The 23,615-nt window shown below is 46.3% G+C and overlaps 1 protein-coding gene across 5 annotated transcripts in view; it reads right to left on the bottom strand.

Annotated features, from left to right (window-relative positions):
* gria3b (glutamate receptor, ionotropic, AMPA 3b) overlaps positions 1–23,468 on the bottom strand; it is a 71,327-nt gene extending 47,859 nt beyond the window's left edge. For all 5 annotated transcript variants that reach the window (XR_008952016.1, XM_057042885.1, XM_057042884.1 and 2 more), the window contains exons 1-3: positions 23,147–23,468; positions 22,533–22,691; positions 2,721–2,960 (exon numbers count right to left, since the gene is read on the bottom strand). Coding sequence is in view for 4 of the 5 variants with exons in the window: in XM_057042885.1 (XP_056898865.1) it covers positions 2,721–2,960; positions 22,533–22,691; positions 23,147–23,225 (478 nt within the window). In the remaining variant the exon portion in view is untranslated. The remainder of the gene's footprint in view (positions 1–2,720; positions 2,961–22,532; positions 22,692–23,146) is intronic.
* Between the last annotated feature and the right edge of the window lie 147 nt (positions 23,469–23,615).

The following is a 23,615-nucleotide window of genomic DNA, read 5'->3' as shown; positions in this document are numbered from 1 at the left end:
CTGGGCTGATAACACAGGCAAATGAGAAGTGAGCTTGTTATTAATCTTTTCTATTGATTGAATAAAAGGACCTCCCTTTTCGGTGTTTTGCCTCCATCATAAAAAGAACTGGAGAGGATAGTAACAAAGTGGTTTCTTTGTGGAGCACGAGCGTTCCATCAAAAATAAATCAAAAGCAGCAGAGAGGGGCAGCGGGCGGATAAAAAGGAACGCCAACAGGAATGATCTTTACCTTCATAGCTTTATTGTTGTGGGTTTTTTTTCCCTTTCCCCTCTTTTGTTTTTTAGATAATTCTCACTTCGCAGGCGGCTGAGCGCTTCTACATGAAAATCACTTTAGAGCAATAACACAATGTGCTGAGAGACAATGGTCTTTCACAGGGTCTCAGTGGAGCGATGCAGGACAACAATGGCTGGATGAATAAGTAGATCAGCCACTGACACTGAAGCCATTGTGGCCGATTTCAAAGGTGACAAAGCTGATTTTATAACCAATAGTCTGATCCAGTACTTACAGTTTCCCCTGCCTTTATTTATTAATGCCCAATTATCATCTCCAGAAACAGAAGCAAAGCTGAGATCTTCCGAACAGCCATTCTGCAGCGTCAGGCTCTTTACTCGGCTCGCATCAGTGTCTCAAATGCATCCAAATCAAAATCTATTTAGGGAAATGTGGACAGACTGAAAGCTGCCAGCAGACACATTTTGCAGGCAAGTGCTGCGTTACGCTCTTACGTAACATCAGTGAAGGTAGCGCCTGTGGATAAACCAGGTCGGAGTCGATTCTTGAGACGCATCATTGAGATGTGTCCGACCGTCCTCTCTCTCGCCTATTGTTCCGACAGAAGTCTGTTTCCCCCCTCACTTGTCTGTGCGTCGCTGGCAGTCAGTGTTCGTATTACCTGGGGAGCTGCACTACCTGATAAGTGTGGATGGAGGCTCTGTGACACATCTCCTTGATGAGCCAAGTGTCAGAGTCCCTCAAAGTGCCGGATGGAGTGCATCAATAAACGACTTTAATCCCCTCCTGGGGCCAATGTCCTCCTGCTAATAACAGCTCATCTTACACCTCTGGAGGTAAGGAAGGGGGTAAAAGTGTCTTGGCATGGGTTTGAGCACAGAGATGGGCGTGTGCGTGTGTGTGTGTGTGTGTGTGTGTGGAGGAGGATTGTCTGTGCGAGGGAATCAAACAGGGTGTAAAACAGCAGCAGCAGTACATCGTGTCGCCTTAATTGGGGGAGTGAATGTTTTTTTTCTCTCCTCCTCACACTCTCCTCCTCACTTTCTCCCCCTTATTTAGGGCCGTGGCCTCTCTCATTACACCGTGCCTATTTGCCATCACAGCTCTGCTCCTCATCTGTGTTTCAGACGGCAGAAGAACCGAGGCAAAGGGCCGGAGACCAGCAGTTGGCCGGTGCTGGTTGAGCTGAAGGACGTGTGGGTTGCTAGCATCCGCAGGGAAAATCCAATGAGTGTTCTAGTCAGAGTGACCCTAATTAACCACATATTATCTCAAGGCTGTGTGGAGGATTAAGGCCTTCAGCTCTGGACCCGACAAGCCTGGAGATCGAAAGAGAGAGGCCGCTGCTCTAAAGTGAGGCACCGGGAGGTGGGGGAGTAAAGCTGAACCACAAATAAAGAACCACACAGGGACTAACTGCTGGTAGCTTTTCTGCAAATGAATAGCTGCTAAACAAAGACGAGGACATTAGCAGGTTAGCCTGTGCTCCACTTGTTCTCAATACACTTCCTCCTGCCTTTTCATTCCCGGCTACTTGTGGACCACTTGGGAAGATTGATCTATTCTAATTCCCCAAATATCCTCTTTTTTTACAAAGCAAACACTGGAACATAGCAGTAAATTCCAAACAGTAATTTATCAAGCACCAGTGGCACAAATGCACAAGGGCACAATTACATGCGCTTGCTAAATGTAAACTCCTGCGTGGGAGTTTGCGCAGTGCCGACAGAGCGTCATAAATCTCATTCCCAAAAGCTCAGCGCTACTCCTTCTCAAATGCTAACCTTTCTGCTAGTTACAGGTGACAAGTTATTGAATCACATTAGAAACAGAGTGAAGCATCGTGATTGACAGCTGAGATCTTTGGCTAAGAAACAAAACACTTCGGTACTGTAACTTCCTGGGCAGAATTCTGGCTCCAGATGACATCATCAGCCAATGATGGCTGAATGAGGATCCTGAAGGAGGTTGCAGTACATACTGTGGAATGAGGCTTCCATTATTCCACTAGATACTAATGAGCTCACTCTTCTGTCTGATGTTGGGAATATTAGGCAGGGAACTGCATCCCTGTGTTGACAGGTCATCCTACATGCCAGCTCAGCCTTCATTACAGCAACATCTAATGTCTAATTCTCACCAGCAACAAGCCCCGCTGAAGCAAAGGAGTCATGTGCAAAACGTATTAAAAACACTCTGATTTCACCTCATATCTGAGGAGAGACGAGACAATATCAACAACACATCTACACAGAGGATTAACTGACACAACCGGCCGGCTGGTAAACAAATCCTGAGGTTGGGGATCATAAGAAATGCAGTCTCTCCACATTTACAGTTATTATCTGTGTTATCAGTAACAGATGAAGCACAGAGGCTTTCATAAAGAATCCCGGGGTAGATCTATCTCCTGCTAACCCCAGCGTGTGGCTGCTATTCTCAGACTGCTGTGAAACAGGCTCCGGGCTCTGACACCCACCTCGGTCCGTGTCGTAGAGGTAGACAAACTTCTGCCACTTGTAGTGTGAGAGCAGGCTGAGGACGGCGCCCCGGAGGGCGGGGCGCATCTGGATGACAAACTGCACCTCATTATCGGTGGGGTAACTGGGCGTGACGAAGGAGGTGTGCAGAGCCCCGCAGAAGGAGGTCAAGGTGTTCATGGACTTCTTGTCATAGAATCCGAAGATGGCGTAGACCCCGCGGGAGAACTGGGAACAAACTGCGGGGACAGAAGAGGACAGGAGGACGTTCAAAGGGTGTTCAGCAAAAAAAGTGAGTAGACATTTGCAAATGTGTGCGTCATCACCTTCACTAAAAGAGACTATGAGACTGACTTATTTGCCTTTTAATAGTGCTAACGCATCCAAAAATGACAATGCGCTTTTGCTTGCACAGATTTCCATAGCTTTTCAATTCGCAGATATGTTTTATGGATTACTGGAAAGAACTACATCAAACCCAAAGAAACTTGTTTGAATTGGTGAGAGATTAGCTCCATTTTTTTATGTGTTGCCTTTAGTTTTATTTCTGCTTGTATCTACTTCGTGTTGAGTTCAAGGACAGACCGCTTTTTCTCATTTTTGCTAAGTGAGAAGGTCAGAGACAAAAAAAAACTAAAAGGGGCAGCTTTAGCTTCCTTTGGATTTTGTGTCACAATGAACTTATTCTGTTCAAAGGAAATCAACAATTTAATCAAATAATCCTTTGTTGGACCTAAAATCTGTCTTTGTCACCAGCAATTGCTCTCTCTTAAAGGGACGTGCTCTCTCTCTCTCTTAAAGGGACGTGCTCCCAAAGGAACTCCCACCATAAGAAAACTGTTACAGGCTTTTTAAGAGAAACGTAAGTACATTAAACAATGAAATCTGTTGCCTTCCTTCAGTTTGATATAAATAAGCCGGAGACGTGAGAGTATATTCAGTGCGTCTCTGTGGTTGAGCTGCTGCCTGCCCTGACACCAGGTTACCAGTCATCCTGCACGCGTACAGGTGGGTGTTACAGCGCGAGCTGGAGAAGCAGCAGCCGAGAGGCAGAAATGTCACCGCTTTCTGAGAATGTTTTCCCATTTGGAACTCCCACCTGTTATTTCTGTTTTTCCTCAAACGCAGGGAGCAATCACGCCACTGCCACCGCTGCTGTCACTGCTGCTGTCGTGGCGAACAGTTTCAGATCCTTCACAACAGGCCGTCAACAAAGAGGGCAAAAATCCTCTTCAGATATTTATACGGAGGAGTTATTTTTACGCTTCAAAAGCTGGTCAAAAGCTGAATAAAAAAGGCTTTTTAGATGCATAATATCTTTTTAAGAGTGGAAACCCACGATTTCTGTCATCACATAAAAAGGAGAAGCACTCAGATTTTTCTTAAAACGTGATGCCAGTAAAATAAATCTAGTGCTACAAAGAAAGTCTTCACAGAACCGGTCCGATCATATTCTCCTCTACATTGACGAAGCACGTTTGAATACCAGAACTCACCTGCATTGACTGGCTCACCCAGCTGCTGTATATGGCTCTGCATCACAACCATTTGTACCTCAACAAGTATGACTTCTATTATTATGGTCCAGCACTGATCAAATTCAAATCCTTCCAGAGCCTGTCCATGTCACAGAGGACAGGACAGATGGGCGTCCACTGGGCAGCACTCTAGATGAAATGTATCGAGTTGCGAGGAAAATGAGAAACCAGTAAAAAGAGTAGAGCAGATCTAAGATCTGATCCATTTATTCCACAACTTTGACATCAGCACGTGTCGGATGTGACTCAAACATCAGCCTGACTGCCTTCTTCAGGCATTCCTGTGGGATGTCCTAAATTGTGAGGTGGGAGCGCTTCTGTTCCGACAGAAGCCATTAATATGTAAAGCGAGACTGAGAGCTACAGATGTGTTTTCCCTTCATGCCTATCATGAATGACTGTTCACTTACTCTGATTGACTCCCAAGTGTTCCCACTGGGTAATCAAGCATTCTCAACATTCATAAATACTTCTCAGTATTCCAGCGCGATGGTTGGATGACAGGAGGGAAAGCATCAGCTAATCTTATGTAATGGCCTTGTTGAAGAATTGCTCCTGATTGGCTGATGGATATTTATCCTTTTGAACAAAGCAGACGCCACCGGCTCAATTTAAACAAGGCTGTTCGCCATCCTATGACCTTGTTGATGATGTAAATAATTAATTTACTTAAAAAAAATGATGTCATGAGGCAGATGGGTGAAACCTGGGACGACAGCAGCACTAATGTCCCCAGCAATCACAAATCACCCGTGGGGTTTACCTCGTTCTTCTGAACTGTATTGTCTCCCTATCTGTTGTGGGCCTGACAACTCGCCCATGGTGCAAGCGTCCATCTTCTGCAGCACCTACAGGCGCGCGTGCACACACGTGCACAAGGGACAAGCCACTCTCTTCTGATAAGTGAATCAACAGATGGACAGCATTATTGGGCACAGAGTGAGAGCTTCCATTCCACCCACGATGGAGGGAGAGAGTGAGAGTCGCCCTCATCCTGGTCCCACTCGCTCTGCACTCCCTCTTCATTTGGGACACGGAAACCTCACCTCATGGGGCAGATGTGGCAGCCTCTCGCTTTCCATAGTCAGCTGTCCTCTTGCTGCCCATTAGGGAGAGATTTGAGGGGGTTCTAGCTTTAATACCAGACATGTCCACACATTGCGAGGGTCATTAGGAAGGATATGTGCTCCTCTGTCAGCGAGCTGTTTCAGGTGAGCCTCCTACAGAAGCTCCACGCCGGTGTCTTGAAACATCACATTATTCACCTTCTACTGGCTTCGTCCTCATGGGGAGCCGCGACAGCTCACCAGGCTTCCCATCCAGACGCACGTCCACAAATAGACACCACAACAGCTAATATAACACTGCACAATTAGTGGATGCAGCACTATTGATTGTGAATGAAGTGCTGTCAGCCCTGCTGTGCAGAAACTCTTGTTCTCTCACTACTAAGCTCTACTAACTGTTGTTATGTGCACCGTTGTTTACCAAAAAATGTGGGTATAACACATAAAAAGCGCTCCCTAATCTGTTAAATAATCCCTTAAACCCAGAATTTAAGTAGAAATATTCACAAATAAGGACATTTTTGAGCGATATCTCTCCATGCAGTCCAGATCTCCCACTGCCTGGTTCTCTCATTTCTCCTCCTCACTTGATTCTTTCTCGCTTCTTTCTTTCCACCTGTGCTACCTATCTTTTGCCTCAGCCGTCTGACTCACACACTCTAACACACACACACACAAACTATACATCCTGTTCATGAGCAGCAGCACTGCGCCTCTCTTCACCTGACTGCCTCCCTCACATTGTTTCCAAATGATGTCGCAGCGCTCCATCAGCGCCGCACCGATTAGCAGTGGAATAAATAAATAAAAGAGTAGATTGAAAAATAAATTCGCCACATGGGGGAAGAACTTAAATTAAATCTGAATTGAACGCAAACAACCCGTTTCAGACGCAGATACTGTGATGCTGACGAAGGAGAAGGAGCTTGTGTGACGACTCAGCGGGTGAAAAAAAGACAAACCTGAAAGAATAATTTGCTCTCCTCTTTTCTCTCCACACTCGCTTTCTTTTATTCCCTCTGCAGCCAACTGCGCTTCCTCCTCCTCCTTCACCTCCCCCATCCTGCTGCAGGGAACCATGCATCCCATCTCCAGTTCACTGGTCAAGCACACATAGTGTGCCGCCCTCATTCCCTTCTATAATCAGGACACTTGGCAGTGCTACAGGGATGTTACATTTCTGATGCATCACTTGAGATGGCTGGCCTGGAATGTTAGTCCACATTGATATTTGGTGTCCTGCGGGCACACTGGGCTAATTCATAAGGAGGCGGGAGGGGGTGGGGGGTGGGGGGGGCTTTTCATGCAGAGTATGAGAACTTCAATGTTCTTTCTGCACCCATGAGCCAAAGCTTTGCGCGGCCTCGGGGAGGAAGCCGGGAACAGCAAATGTCAATGATGATTGTCTCTGTTTATCTGTTTCTTAGGTCAACTTTCTCGCTAAACCAAATGTTCTTTCTGTTTTGGCTCCAGCGCCTCTCCTCGTGGCCACACGTCTTTCATTTCTGCCTCGGTGTGGTTCTCCCTCTGGACCCCACAGCTCCTTTTTCTGCTAAATCCCCACTCCTACACACACACACACACACACACACACACACACACACACACACACACACACACACACACACACGCATACGTGCACATATGCGCGAGCGATCTACATGAGGACCAGCCTGTTGTGAGGGAGGGATGCTGTCGCTGCTAGATAGCTCCTAAGTGCCCTGGGGTACTGCTTCAGCTTTTGTCATATAGAGATGTAAAGTGCTTGAAATTCAGACAGCAGGGGCAGATTCCAGACAGGCTCGTCTGCAACTGTTTCATAAAACGTTGAATGGAAGCTGTTGCCAGTCTGGCTCCTTCATCATCAGGTTTTTCACAGATTTCCCCTTCAAAATATCTGTTGGTTTGTGTCACTTCAATTAACCGAAGAACACCCAAACACTGAAGAGTTTACACCCATGTAATGTAGGATGACTGTTAATATGTGAGTTTAAAGGTCAATTTACGAGAATAATACATGATAAATGACACTTTTGCTTCACTTTTTGGCAGTAAACAATATTTTCCAGTCTCAGTACATCAATAATGCAGGCACTGAGGCTACATGGTGTGATCAGGGTTACCACTGCAAAAATCTCATCATGCTTCAAAATGATCTTGGCTTACATTACAGGCACAAGTGTAAGCTAATAGCACTTTGAGGCACAGCCAGCGCCCTCCAAACGTAAGCGGAATCACCGAGGAGAGTGTCTAACTTCATCAGCATGGAAATGTGAGGCTATGGGCCACCGGACTCGCCAGGCTTTGCTGGGACGTACTTGGCTCTTAGTCATCATCAGCACTTGAACCCTCTGTTATCTGAGTCATACGTGTCATCACACTGATAACTTCTCTATTCTGGCAATATAAGTTTATATTTCTGCTTATTATGTTGAGTGTGTGGTAAAAAAAAATGTGATAAAAATGTCCTAATACCGATACACCGAGTTTTATCATTGAGTCTGTTTAAAGTAAACATGAAACCCATGAAGAAGAATAAGATGGATTACAATTGTGCATTTCAGCAATGTTCATTCTCACGCCACGGGACAGACACTCATAAACGGAGGAAAATGTCGGTATAGGTAAAAGCACACAGCAAGGTCAACAGCGTGTACTCCAGCAGTACGTAAAATTGAAACCATAGAAATAACACGGCTGTGGTGAGACGGTTGTAAAGTGAAGCGCGGCAGCAGGCGGATCTGCTTTAGAGCCTTTGTTTTTGGTTTGGGAGGCTGCTTTACTGTCTGTTTCTTTATGTGTTTTACTGGGAGAGCGTATGATTGATGATTGGTGATAAAATGCCTGGCCTGGGGACGCTCTGTCACTGACGCTTGTTAGCTTGGAGCTCACCCACCGAGACATCAGCCTCCCCCTGCGCAGAGAACACACTCCCCCCTTCTCAGCTCCTGTGTTCAGATGAATCACAGTCAGAATATATTTTGCGCCCATTATGTAGAATTTAGTGAAAGCTTAAGTTCTTTACCTCTAAACATTACATCGTGATGAATAAACTTGTCTGAGAATAACAGCTCAGACTGAATCTTATATTTCTGTTCATGCAGCTTTTATAACAAGCTTTGAACATTAAATGGCTCCACTAACTTGACTGATATGAGAAGGCTCATATGCTGCTTTTATTTACTGCCATGTTTCTTTGTAGCTATATTAAACTATCAGGTGCTGCATTTTTGCCTCCAGATGCAATTTTAAAGGAAACGTTTTAGTTGAAATTATGGTTTCGGGATATGAAAAGTACTTTCTTTAAAAAGAATTGCCTGAAAAGGCACGCAGAAAACAGCACGATTTTCAGCTCCTTTTAGGCGGGTCTCAAGTTCAGCGCACCTCTATTAGTGTCAATTAATGATCGATTGATTGTAGAAATTGTGCAGGAGTAGCAAATGTTCAATCCTCCATGTGGTCACCAGTCATGTCTCCACATTTATGCCCTGTTTTATTATGTCTGTACTGAAGATGAGAAGATAAGAAGGACCCAGGTCAGGCGTTGTTCATCTGCACATACGTCCTGCTCAGGAAACTTCATTAACTTCTCCCCTTTCCACCAGATGCTCCTTCCTCCTCTCCTGCGCTCTCTGCGATACACGGCTCCACTTGTGACAATGGCTGCCCAGAAATCCTCGAAGGACTCGATGACTCTCAGCTCAATCTGCCTCTGACGAGTTTCTTCACCTTCACGGTCTCACCGCCGTCCTTTTGTTTGACCACCGAGCCCTAAGCCAGGCTCACTGTACACACCACGGAGGACCAGCATGCATTGTAATATCTGTATTACCACAGCGGTGCCTTCCTGACCATGCAAAAAATAAAATAAAATAAATAAAAAAATCAGCATTTGGAGGAAAAGAACAAGCGGTCTGGAGGAGAACGCTGCTCTGATGGGTGCCTGTTTCAATAATCCAGATAACAACATTGTGATGGCAGCTATGAAATTGGAAGGCCTGCTGAATGACTCCAGGGAGAATCGGTGTGATAGGACTCTGCAGATACGTGCATAAATCCCATTTTGCATGCCTTTGTCCACTGCGTGTCATTTCCCTGACACATGCAATTAAAGACCATCTATACGGGCAGATAACAAACCTAAACCCTGTCCGCTCTGAGAGACGCCGGCCCGCCTATCAGGCTGAACAAATAACAGTTCCTACTTTAACAGGCTCAGACAGTCAACCATTTGCTGCAATGCGGAGGCACGAGGAGCTGGAAGATTCCTCCTATCCCGGCAGACATGATCACTCCTCTCTCCTTCAGGACGTCAGCGCAGTGTCGAGGGGACAGGTGCTGATTGCTGACCCCTTCACTGTGGCTCCCTGCGTTTTTTTAAGCAGGATTCAGCGGACAATGAGACACGTAAGGCTCATGATATTCTGTAATTGGATTTCCAAGAAGTCCCTCACATGCTACTAATCCTTCCAGTCAGCACCGCGGGGCTAAAAGGCAATCTTCATTGCAGATGAATTAAAAGGAGGGTAATTGGACGGCCATGTTGCAAAAATCCAAAAATGTTTCTGAAGAAAATCTAAATATTTCATCCTCGTATCACTAAGGACCGTTACTTCCATCTTTTTGCTTCTCTTTGAGCGTTTGCCTTGTTATGTTGAGGCTGGTTGGACGTCATCAATCCCCAGATGCCGTCATTCTTCCCACCTCGGTGATTGTTTTTCCCAGCCGAACGTCTAGCACGCGTCAGCCTGTCCTCCCTCTCCATGTTTATATCAGTATATAGGGTGCGTTCCACTTCTTCCTGCGTCCCTTCATATCTGTCTTGTGTGTTTTGGTGCACACAATCACAGCTAATCTCTGGTGTGGGCCGGTGCTGCGGTTAAATTGGGGGATGTAGAAATGCAGACAGGCGTTTCACAGTTGGTTTTTGCGCACTGCGCTAGAATAGCCTCCAAATAGCGGTTGATCGTGTGGAGCTTAATGCTGTCGTGTCGTATCTAGTGCTATTAGATAAGCTTTAGAACAGCAAGTTTGCCTTTCTTTTTACTTGTTAACCCAACACTGTCAGCATCGCTTAGGCAGAGACGTACAGATGGTAGCGTAGCTGCACGAGGATGGACAGCCACTGATGGCTCGCCAGCCTGTTCACACACGCAGGCCTAATCAGCGTCTTTCTGCTGGGAGTGAGATGAGTTAGAGGAGGCAGGACGCCTGGAACAGCAGGGGGGTGGGAGGGAAGGAGAGGGGCGTTTCAGCGTGTCAGATCACGACATTTAAACTGTGGCTGTCAGAGAGAGTCTGGAATTGTGTCCTCACAAGGATCAGGCTCGATCAGCTCCGCTGGATCGCAGGAAACAGCCCGTGGACTGGCTGACCAACAAAGACAGGGGGGAAAAAAAGGATGTGAAATCATTAAAGTTTTAGGGTCCTCATTGTTATTGGAACTTCTCTTGGTGAAGTACATCAATTTGGGGCGACACACTTGAAAAGCTTGTTGTGGAATCAGATTACTCACAGTCAAGTTAATACCCAGCAGTTAAAAAGAGAAACTGTGTGGTTCCAGGTCATGTTTGGATGATAGAACGTGACCTTTGTGCAAGTCTGGCAGGCAAATCTAATTTTCCATCAATGTCAAAATGCGGGGTTGCCCGTGCAGCCCTCCTGTGCACATCTGCTCCATCAGATCTCCAGTCCTTTCTGTTAAACCTTTTCTGATTGTCACTGTCGCTGTTCCTCAGCTTTAAGACAGGACAGAGATGAATCCTGAGATTCTTGTGTCCTCTGAGTTTAATTCCTCCTGACTGCTGTCCTATATGGACTTTTCTATCTATGTAGCGCTGCACAAAAACAGGAGAGGTGGGGACTTCTTCCTGACTCGTGTACACTGGAGCCTGCAGTTTCTCTAATGAAATTACATGTCACAACTCATATCTGTTGGTGATAAAACAAATGGAGCTCAGCCACTGGGGGATTTGCATTGTGAATCTTGATCACAGGGTTGAATTTTCAAACAGTGTCTTCCGGCTCTTTGCCTTCCTCCAAAGAATAATGAAATAAGTGATTGAGGACATGAGCTGGGAGCAGTTGTTTAACCTTGAAGACATGGCATCGAGCGCGCTATATTCATTGTTATTCTCAATCCAGATCTGTTTAAGTATGTAGAGTCCAGCACCATCTTTTCATCTCGCTAGTGCCCTTGCTGAGACGATATCCCTGGATGATCGTTTACAAAGTGATGAGGCATCAAAACGCCGCATCACACACACCCGGGAATGCGCCACATCCACGAGGTCTTTGGGGTTCTGTGCATTTTAGTAGGCGCGGAACAAAAAAACAATTCTAAAAGCGATTAGAACAAAACTTCAACTCTGGTCCATTGGTTCTATCTGCTATGATGACACTGTTGTAATCAAAGTAATATTTCAAGCCAGACATCGATGGGGCAACAAGCACTATTTAGCCAGTTGCAAACAGTGGGAAAAGGTCCATTTTGCTGGGTGATTACATCTCCTGTTATCACGCAGGAAAAACGCCGGTTCGCTAAATCAAAGAGCTTTAAAAGATTCCTTTCAGTGTTTTCTGCAGAAGCAAGTCTTCCTGGTGAGACCAGGGATGGTGGGTGCCTGATGTCGGAGGCACTCCCATCATGTTCCATTCCAACAAAATTTACATTCAGTTCTCGACAAGACCCCGAAACCTGCACCGAAAAGTTAGCTGGCCGTGAACAAACACTGTCCATTTCACACCAAAACCAAATTTAAGCTTCTTTTTGTATAAAACGAGCCAAAGTCTATCCCCTTAAAGCTTAGAGATCAGACTACAGTGGCAGCAGCACCACAATAGGCGGAGGGAAAATGGAATGTTTAGAATTTTCCATGCTCTTGATATTTTTAAGAAGTAATATGTTATTGAGTCTCTCTGTCACAGCCCCTTTTCCCCAGTTCCCTCCTGTCCCAGTACTTTTCCACTGCCCTGCTCTCAGTCACTGATCACACACCTGCTCTCAGTCACGGATCACACACCTGCCCTCACTCATCAATCAGCTCACCTACCAGTGTATATATTCTCCAGCCTCACACTCACTCAGTGCCAGATTGTTCTTCTGCTTTCATGTGAGACTTTCCAGCGTTGTTTCCCTGTCGGATTACCCGTTACTGACCCTGCCTGTCTTCGTTCTGCCTGCCTTGCCTGTTCCCCAGACAACCTACCTGCTTTCTGCCCCTGACTACAACTTCTGCCTCAGCGTCTCGGGTTCCTGTCTGCTCACCTGGTTTAGACTTCTCCGCCCGGCCCTGACTTCGCTGCTGCTCGTCCCACTCCCCGAGCCTGCAACCCATAGACTTTGTGCGGGCCCAGAGCCTGAAGAATGGACTATTTCCTGTGTTTCCTGGTCTGCCTGAGTTCCTGTTTGCCCGTGTGTTAATAAAAGTCATTACTACGGTCCTGCTTTCCAGAGTGCTGCATTTGGGTCCTAACTGCACCCGTCACAGTACAATCTGGCCCTGAGTGAGTGTGAGGCTGGAGAATATACGTATACACTGGTAGGTGAGCTGATTGATGAGTGAGGGCAGGTGTGTGATCAGTGACTGAAAGCAGGTGTGGTGATCAGAGGGTGTGGTGTGAGCAGGGCAGTGGAAAAGTACTGGGGAAAAGGGGCTGTGACACTCCATCTATTGCAAAAGATAAAGAATTGACTTTGACATTTATTTTCAGTCCTTTTCTTACATCAAGTGCAAGTTTGATAAATATGTAGCTTGTCTTAATTACTTTAGCAGTAAGAATGATAAAAAAAAAAAAGATAAAATCACTGCACAAAAACTAACATTTCTAAGCTGCATTGAGGCAATTTTAAAAACAGCTTAGTCTGAAGTTGGACAACAAATTGGCCCTTTGTTCACAATTTTTAAAATTAGCCATACTTGCTAATGGCATATTTCTCCTATTCTAATATAGTGATGTCAAAGTAAAGGAAGCAACTCGTTGCCTAATTCAGTTGTCGACTGGCAACAATGAGCCGCTACAGCCACCTGACCGATCAATACACTCGATACTGCAAAGTTTATGCCTGCAATCACCACTGGCTCTAAACATCAGGTCAGCAGGTTTTTTATTTTTATTTTCACCTCACAACTATGTGAAAACTGTTAAAATGAGAAGACAAAAGATTATTTTTTTGTGTGTCTACCAATGCAAATATTCAATATCTGATGTGATACAGCCGCACATACAGGGATTTTTTGACATCATTGACGGCTCTACTTGCACTGTCGGCTTATTGGCTTCAGTCCGTGTAAAACCGAATGTGGATCATGGATGGACGTGTTCAAGACCTCTTCAGACTTCCTCAGCCTGCACAGCCCCGACATCCAGCTCTCGTCATGGTGACGGACAGACGAGGCTGTGCGATAAGAAGGTGCACGGAGCTATCACGCACACACAAGCACAGGCTTTGGTCAGTACATCTCTCCATCTTCAGCGCCGTGCCTCTGTCTTTTGCTATTCTTTTCCTCATAAACAGAGATCAGCTACCCAACTCTCCCGGGTCCCTTTTCATCATATTCGAGCACTGTCGGGGCTGCAAAGGGCACAGCGTCTGAGAGAAGCTTCCCATTGAGGTCTTTGGAATGGATTCACTCCAAACGGCCTTTTCATTCTGCAGCTGCGATGGATTAGTCCTGTCATGGCTCCAGATGAGGTTTGCCTTCCTGATCTGCACGCCATGCTGGCTAAGGCGCCGCCACGGCAGCGAAATAGCAGAGAGGGGAAAAGAAAATGAAGGGACAAGAATCGCCGGTCGACCAATAGTTCAAAGATGGAGCTCCTCAATATTTTATGAGAGTCATGCATGGACACACAAACACGGTATGTGGCCCGGGGGCGACCGCCCACAGGTTTAATGTAGCCATGTGTGAAATGGTGAGAGCCACACAACAGCACTCTCTGAATTAACCATTGAAGGCAGAAACAGAGGAGGGCGACGGCTGAGCGAGCACATCATGTTCACTTAATTCTCACTCGTGGGGATAGTGAGCACAAAGGACCGGACGAGCGGGCCGATGCGTGCGGAGTCAGACAACGCCGACGCACCACAGTCAGATGGACACGCTGATCTGCAGCTGCAGTAACTGCCCTTGTGACATGACGAGAGCGGAGCCCCTCAGACGGCCATAATCTCCTGCTACCAAAAATATCCCCCAGAAAATAACGAGCCGCGTTCACGCCGATTCGGTCAGACTAAGGGGAGCGTTATGAATCAGTGGACAATCATAAATTTATCGCTTGACGTGGCGACAACGCGAGTGATTTGAGTGGTTCGGCTGGCTTCTCGGACCCGCATCATCAGCAGTTTGGCCTTCCGGATCCTCCTCTCACGCCACTGCGCTCTTAAATCTGCAGCTGCAGCGAGTGTCGATAAATCCACCCTCGATGTTGACCTGTATTGTGTCTTTCGTTGCGCCCGACTGTGCCAGGACGCTTGCGTGTCTGCATCTGTGGAGTATTACAACTGACCGTCTTCCTTCCTCACCTCCTTCAGCCGGCCTGTTAGAGCGCCCATACGCCAGCACCACAAGGTTACGATGCTTCAGTGGCCCCGGCGACTGCGAACTGTCACAAGCGATCAGCTGTGATGGAGCCCTCGTTCCTGCACAGACATGCAGCGTTGGCGCGACTCTCCTAGCAACTGGCTCTTTTTTAAACAGGCCAGGAACGTGCGGATGGGTCGGCCCAGTCGACAGGCTGGAAGCTGGAAGCTGCACGGCCCCCCTACCCCCACTCACCCAGCACTTTATGATCCAATATTTACTAGTCTGGAGAGCACATGCTGACATTCCCTTTGATGCTTTGTATTCCTCCCAACACCGCTGTGATCCCCCCCCCCCCCCCCTTTGTATTTCCGGCTGACTTTTACACGGCAAAATATTTGGCAAAGAGGGAAAATAAATCAATACGCACCTATTAATGCAGTCAAAGTTGCCCGAAAACATAAACAGCACTCAGAATCCATCCCGGGTTGTCGAGGGATATTACGCTGAAGGCCCAAATGCAGTTTGACCTTGTTCAGGACAATGCAGTCAGCAGCTTCTGTCGAAAAAGGCTACGGAGTTGTCCCATTTTTTTTCTCCCCCTTTTGGACCCAGTGAAGCCGGGCCAATGCAGCAACTTCCAACGAGGCGCGATGCGGATGTGCTATTGCAGCTCAAGGAGGGGATTACTGATTCAGTGATTACGGGTATTGTAGAAGAGTCGAGTGAATGGCCAATAGCTCGCTGAGTCTAACTGCAATGGCTGCAGGAACAGAGCTGTAATGGGCTTTGTGAGAGAGATTAAATATACTGTGTATAAAGAGAGATAGAAGCCAGAAAGAGGGGTAAAAATTGCTGACTGTGATGAGAGATCTTTTCAGTGACAACTTTTGAAAACACTTCCGCTCCATCCTCTGAATCCTTGCCATTTATTTTTTTTTTTTTTAATAAATGGTGCGTCTGGGCAAATGCCTTCTTGAAATGAAAACTAATCTCTCCCACAAATGACGTATCCCGCTCTCTCCCGCGAAGGTTTTGCTTGCTGAGGAAACAAAAATGGGAACCAGATTTCACCCACTCGCAGACGCGATCCCGACACACCTGAGATAAATGGTTGGCAATAACAGCCTGCCCTGCTCTTCATTTTACTTATAGGCACCACATGGGTGCATTTCTTCCTTCCCCCTTATGAACAGTTTGCTCCTCGGAGCAACAACTGCTCGCAATGCACCACAAATATTCCTGGAAGGTGCCCTCTGTGTGGTCCGTCGTGCTGCCTGTCGCCACTTTCGACAGTGGCTGCCGGCTCCTCTTGTTCATCACAGTGGAGGAGTGATATCATCTCCAATAACAGAACACACACTTAGCCTGTCACTGGTGACTTATAGAGAGAATGGCCCGTTATTTGAACGGTGGTGAACAGATGTGCCGAGCATGGACGGAATGGCACGTTGCATCGAGCCTGCTACGAGGGCTCCGGCTACGTCAGCTTCCATATGGGTTAGCGTTCTACGATTCTGGAACTGTTTATGAGTTCAGTTGATATTAGGTTGCTTCCATATGTGCGGGCCAATTTTGTAAGCTCCAGTTTGCAACACGGAGTAGTAAAACCGCGTTAATGCCGCGGCGCTCGTTGGCCCTGTAGTGCGAGGCGACGTGCAGACTGTAGCACGATAGCTTCAGGCTACCATGACAGTTCTTCCATAATAATTTCAGCTTAATCCTGCTTCTCGCTCGCAATTCATCACATCCTGGAGAAATCGTGCAGATAGATAAGAGAAATCAATAGGAAAACATTGAAAAACCTCCTGGCATCATCGCAGTAGATCTGACCATAAAAGACTCATCACTGAGGGGCTGCGGAAATCTTTGAAAAGCAACTGTGATCATAAATACCAATCTGTTTCTTCAGCTGATGGGTTTTTCTAAATATCCACTTCCCGGCCAAGTGGCCGAGCGCCCGATGTTTGTGAAGGATATATGAAGAAGTGAAGCCACCACAGCAGCAGCGAGCGAAGCTGCTGTTTTATCAAAACAACATCTGCCAGCATCAGTTATTCCAAGACAAATAACGCTGGGCTCCACTTCTCCGAGGTTTGGTTTAAGAAGCTCCTTTTTTTGATATTCTGATTAAAAATTCATTGTGTTAAATCCGCCTCAGACTATGTTTTATGTTTTCTATTTTGAATCTCATTATAGCTTCAGCTGCGCCCAGCTCCAGAATAAATAAATAAAAATACTGCAGAGGGCATTTCATGGCCAGAAAATTAGGTCAAAATCATTTTCCCTTTGGAGGTTTGGCTTTTTGACTTCTTTTTTTCTTCCTGTGTTTGCAACAAAAGCCACATGTGAGCAAACCGAATGTAGTCGTAAGAAGTGAATTAAACTGCAGCAAAGGTTTATGTCAGGCTAATACTGTAGGTGGTGCAGAGCTGTCTCCCAATGTACTGAAACAGCCATTAAACCAGCACGTATGGGGGGAATAAAATTGGTTTCATATCCTTTACTGTCACTGTAGGCTTATATTAGAATTACTAACCTAAAGCTTTGATACCTTCAAGTTATATTATTATATCAGAATGACACAATGAAATTCAAAATTGAAGAAAAAAATAGGTGTGCCCTGAACCTTTTAGGAGGTTTATTAATTAATTAATAGGTTTTTCATTTGAGTTCATTTGAAGAGACTATTTTACTCTGTTGAAGGGAGTTTTGAAGGAATACTTTTGAAAAGCTTAACCGACATGTTTTGACATTCTGTTTCTCTAGAACAGAACATTAGAGAAAATTGATTTTGCCATTTTCTGACATTATAAACATCCATTTAGTCATGAATTGAGCAAACAAAAAACTATTACAAAATATTATTCTGAATATAATAAAAGTTTTTTTTATTATTAATTCAGTATTATTCTTGTATTAATCAATCAATTAATTGCTTGACAGTAACTGTTGTGTCGCCAGTGTCGATCCTGTGAAGAGCCGGGGAGCTGGATGACCCGGATCAGCCGATGTGACAGGAAAAATTCTTTAACACGTTTTCGTTTTTCCACTTTTCCCCATCTGAGCTATGCAGTCAGTCAAGCCCTTCTGGTGACATCCCATCCTCTCCCTCGGGACCTGCAGCTCCCAGTGCATGTGACCTCATCCAGAACCATTACTGTACCCCTCATCTTACTGAAGTCTATACCCAGCCGCCTCCAACGGCCCCTGAGACCCCCCACCCCCACCCCCGCTGGCCTTAAAAAAAAAACGTACAATTACACAATGACTTGTGCTTTCCTCTCTGTCGCAGAGTCACGGTGCTTTGGTGCAGAGGGCAAACACATTCTTTACAATTGACACAAAACCCTCTTAAAGTACCTAAAAGCTGCACTTTTTCTTATTTTCCGCAGGTTCTGTTCTTGTCTGTCCTGGAACCTTTGGGCCAAAACAGCAAATTCACCGAGTGCAAAATGTGAAGGGGGCAGCGAACGGGCTTGTGCCATGGAAGGGGGTAAATATACAGTGTCTGCTTGTGTGCATATGTGCACGCACGTGTGTGTATATGAGCGTGCCATCAGCAAACCCCCATCTGTGCCTCCAACACAGCTGGAGTGAGACGGACGCCGCGTCTCAGCACAGCGCCCACAGCCTGGAGAGCCTCTGTCTGTCATTTAGTCGGGCACTCTCTCTCACATTCCTCAGTTTTAGCCTCTCTAATCTCACTGCGGGCTTTTTCTGAATCCTCAGATTCCTCTGCCGTGTTTCATCGGTCACACCTTTCAAGCTGAGTTACAGCCTGCGTGACACCGCAACAACCACCTGAGGCGCTTCTCCTAACCACAGCCTGCCCGCCGAAACGGGTCTGTGGGTCGTTCACACCGTCGCCGCCGTCGGGCCTGAAAGCAACTCTAGACAAAGATCTGGGGGAAAAAGGTCTCCTCCTGTTTTACAACATATGTCATTTGCCACGTGTGCTCAGTCGGTGCTCAGCCTTTGGCGCAAGAGAGGATAAAGGTCGGCGAGGGTGAGATTTGGTCGGGATGGAGCCAAGTGTGGAAAGTCTCCATCCAACTGACAGGACAGCATAAACAAAAACAAGTAGGAAAATCCACATATTAGATCTATTGGTCTGACTTGTAGTTAGCTTGGCCAGTCTTTTCACTTCTACCTGTCACGTGAAATATCCTCACACGTGACCCACTCCCACATTTACTGCTGAATTTTCTAGGCTGGTTTCTTCTTCATCATCCTGCCTGAGAAAACTGATGATTAAAATTGCCTTCTCTTTGCGTTTCCCTTATTGAGGCCGACCAGCAGCTCGCCCTCAACAAAAATCCTGAAAGCTGCCAATATTCACATGCGCATCGGAGCGACGCTTCAAGGCTGTTAATGGCATTCAGGACAGAACTATTCATTTGTGGGCCTCAGCAGTGCCAGTTGCTAGCTTTGAAATGACCTGCTGTTTATATGGAGATTGAACAATATCTGCGGAAGAACCAGCCATCTTTAAATCACCTGTCTTTATTTACACAGATCAAAGCGATGCTTTCATCATGACACCTCATATGGTGATTATAGATGTCTGCTAATGTAGATAAAAGATATAGAATCCAATAGTATTATGTGTGAATGATTCTATTGTTAGAATTTTGCAAATGTTAAAATATCCTGTATCCTCTTGTCAGAAAAAGACACCCTAGATTTTTATTTTAATTTAAAGACGGAATCATGAAAAATCTCATTTATGTCTCATAAACTCTCCTTCCGCGGTTGCTAAGATGGTCAATATAAAGGTTCAAGCTTAAAAATATCGTGATCAGTTTTTTCTAAAGAACACTTTATCCACCATCTCTATTCAAGTAAACAATTACTAAGAGAAGCCACATTAAGTACATCTTTGTTTCTACTCATACTTTTCTTTCTGTTTTTTGCTGGATGGGGGAGGAAACAGTGGCTGAACATTGGAGCCAAAGGAGGCTCGGCTCCTGCCACGGTTTAAAGACCTGGAGGATTCAATAAAGGAGGAGCAGGCACATGTAAAAAGGCTGGCAGAGAGGACACAGGCCATTAGCCTAATGACAGAATGAGGAATGAGGAAGAGGGAAATAAGATTCAAAAGCCAAACATTGCAAAATTCGCCTTTAACAAGAATCAAGGCGCGTAATCCAATAAACAGCATGGTAAACAGAGGTGGTGGGGGGACCTGATGGAAGTTTTTTTTTCCTGCCTCAGGTGAAGGAAGGAAAAGAGAAAGGGTAAACAGGAAGGAAAAGGATGGAGGTGTCATTAAGTCGGCCAGCCGTGACCATCAGGAACATTAATGCTGTCTTCTCTGCTTTCTTTAAACAGCTTTGAACTGCTCCTGCCTCCTCCGCGTGTGTACCCAACTCCAAGCTCTCGCAGCCATTACGGACCCTGCACTGGTAATTACGCATCTCACCAGTTCTGATGTCACTTCAAAGCAACAACCATCCTGCCGCTGAAGCGCACGCCGTGTCTCCGCGGTACAAAGGCGAACCTCGAGGATTACTGGAGCCACGCATTGTTTTGCTGCCGGTCACTAATTCAATTAATAGCTTTTAGGATTCATCCTGACTAGAAAGGAAATGCTCCGACAACAGACTGCCCCTTTATCGCACTTTAGGTATTTTGGGTGGAAGGTTTAAGTGCAGGCAGGTTTAATTCCTGAGGCCTTATGCAGGTTCTTTTGTTCCTTAACCTATAATGTTCTTTAATGTACTACAAGTGAAGGGTGGGGGGGGCTGCACCATGAAGTGGACCACAGCCATGCACGTCCCACCATTAAGGAATTTGCAGCACGGTGGCCAGATGCCTCCCGAATCACACAATCAGGCATTCTTGGAAATGAAACTGACACAAATGATGGAATAATCCTCTTTCGCCTGATTCTGAACCTAAAAAATAGAGTGATTCTCCCGATGCAGGGCTGAGTCACTCACTTGGAGCGATTGATGACAAAGACACTCAAATGTCCGCTGGACGACTGTGACTGCTCTGCGGAACAAATAACAATGCTGACGAATGCAGAAGCTCAAAGAAAAAGGAATAAAAGGGAGGTCTTTTCATTCAACAAGGAAAACACAGAAGAAGAGCCTCTGGGGATGGAGAGTCAGCAGCTAAGTGACATTTAATAACCGTCATCTCCATTTTGTTTCAGTGCACCGGCAGAGACGATCGGAGATGCTTGTGGACTCTTATGAGCTCAGCGTGACATGTCAGCAGATGGCAAGATCAGCACAGCGGGAGACTCAGGGCGAAACCTTAAAAGAATTAAGCCTATGATCATGCGTTATGAGGACCAAATCTCTGGGCAGCTCCCTCTTTATTGCGGTCCTCTTAAATATATGAATGTTTGAACTGTAAAACTTTGGCAAACTTTCAGCCCAGAAGATGAAGTTCCAGCTGAGGAGATTAATAGGGTGCGCATCAAAGCACCGAGCAGCCTCGTCACGAGCGAACCGAGACAGTGCAAAGTTCATTCCTGAAGCCTCTGCTCCTGATGGAGGTGCCGAGAGGGGCGAGAAGGAAACAAGAATCAGGGTCAGCGATCCCACAGGGTCCCCCCTCTCACCAAAGCTCAGTCTGAATAAAATTAATTAGATTCTGATATCAAGTCTTTCCTGCCTCCAATGCTTCAACACCCGTGAAATTGCACGGCCCTATCTATTATTTATTCATTCTCATTTGCTTATTGTTTCTAACGGTTGCGTGGGTCAGGGTTCTGCTGCCCGTGATACGAGGTTCTCCTTCACCTCCCCTGGTGCTCAAACACCTCTCCTCTCCTGGCTCATTCGCTGACATTGGGTTGGGGAGCTATGGATTTTTTCCCCCTCCCTTTTACCCAATGACAGCGTGCTGAGGTGCTATGAGGACTGGGTGCTAATGAGCTGACTCTGCAACGCTGGGGGAGATGCTCTGTAACACAAGGGAGGGGAGTCAGAGGACAGTGTGATCAGGGACGCTCTGGGTTGGAGGCAGAGTCTCGGCCGCGCTGTCAGGCAAAGACGAGTGCCTCCAAAGTCGTCCTTTCAGCCAAAGTAGGCCTATTATTCAACATGTCACTAAATATTTGGTAAAATCTGTTTTTTTGGAATTTCCAGGAAATCCAGCCAAAGGGAGGCAGAGTGAGACCAGGGAGCAAGAGCCTGCAACTGTTGAATCATGAGGAGTAGCATTATGTGTCTCACAGTGAGGCTGTTGGTCCCTGTTTCAGTAGCTCACATTTGCATTTTACATTTTCTACACGCAGTTTTGTTCTGTTACAGACTGGGTCTATTAGCAGGTTTTCCTATGGAGGCCAACATGTGTCACCGTGTGTTTCCAACTGAACTCCTTTCATTATGTGGAGGACACGTGTGTGCAGTCATATTGTGTCCTGGAATCCTCAGAGACCTTGTGAACCACAATGAAGTGAAAAGAACTCGACTTCTTCCCTTGGACTGAGATGTGACCACTATTAGAAGCACGAGGAGAGAATTTCACATTAATAATTCTGCTCAATCCCACATGGACACGGTGTGTGTATGTGTGTATGTGTGTGTGTATCTGTATGTGTGTGTGTGTTTGTGTGTGTCTGTGTGTGTGTGTGTGTGTGTGTGTGTGCGTGTGCGTGTGTGTGTGTGTGTGTGTTTGTGTGTGTGGAAGGTGGACAGGACTGAAAATAGAAGTGCACTTACACGCATGGGTGACTGAAAAGCTGTTGGAGGACTCGAGGTTGTCGACATTGTAGTTGAGGTGGAAAGGCTTCTCCGTGGTGTTTTGGTTGGTGTTGTAGAGTTGGACAGCGAATCTGAAGGCGCTGTGCTCCTGCACCGTGGAACGCATGAACAGTCCCCCTTAAAGAGATGCAAAACAGAATTTAGACAGGGCCCCTGCATCTTCTGTCTGTCTGTCAGGTTTGGATTATTGTCGTTATTATTTTATTTTTAAAAAAAACCAAAAAACAGAAACTCAGCTTTAAAATTTCTGACTGCTACTGGGAGGAAATTTCTTTTTGAAGAGTAGCCGCTTCTTCTCCCCACATCCCGTCCTCCTCACATACTTGCCTTCAGTCCAGCCTATGTGGTGATCGGCTGAGCTGTTCGAGTCGCTTTAATCTACAGTGATTTTAGCGCTTTTACGCGTGAAGCTTCTGTAAAATCAAGTTGGTCTATATCACTGCGCACTGCGCTCGGCACCAAGCTCTCAGGGATGAAGGCACAGAACGCATTTTTCATCCACCCTCGTCAAAAAATGGAAAGAAAAGCAAAACAAATCCTTCAAATGTGACGGATGCGCCAAAAACACTTACCGATATTAATCTGATTGGGAAAGCCTGCAGACGACAAGTCCAAGAGCCAGAGCAGGAGCAGAACCACACGTTGTGCCATTTTCTTCGACTTCTCTGTTCTCAACTCCTGGAAAGGTTCCCTCTCAGCAGTGTCATATGTTCTGGATAGAAGCCGGGCGCGATGAAAATCCAGTGGAAAGATGATCGCCGCTCACAGTGCACCAATTAGGTTCACTGAGGTGCAGCCCAGCTGCAGAACAACTCGGCGAAGGGAGAGAAACAGGAAAGAGGGGGTGGGCTCGGGGAGGAGGAGGTGGTGTGTGTGGGGGGGGGAAGGAGCGCTTCTGAACTCGGATTGGACCCGTCGCGGCGGGTCAGCGTTGGTCAAACTTGATCTGACGCGAAATTAAACGCCCGCTAGGTTACAGCGACTTGGAAACTACAGCCGCGCTCGTCAGGGCTCGGATCCCTTCGGCCGAGTCAGAAAACA

This window comes from Takifugu flavidus, chromosome 9 (assembly GCF_003711565.1).
Source record: "Takifugu flavidus isolate HTHZ2018 chromosome 9, ASM371156v2, whole genome shotgun sequence".
Lineage (NCBI taxonomy): Eukaryota > Metazoa > Chordata > Actinopteri > Tetraodontiformes > Tetraodontidae > Takifugu > Takifugu flavidus.
The sequence above is the reverse complement of the archived record's forward strand: the minus strand, read 5'-3'. Positions and strand labels throughout refer to the sequence as shown.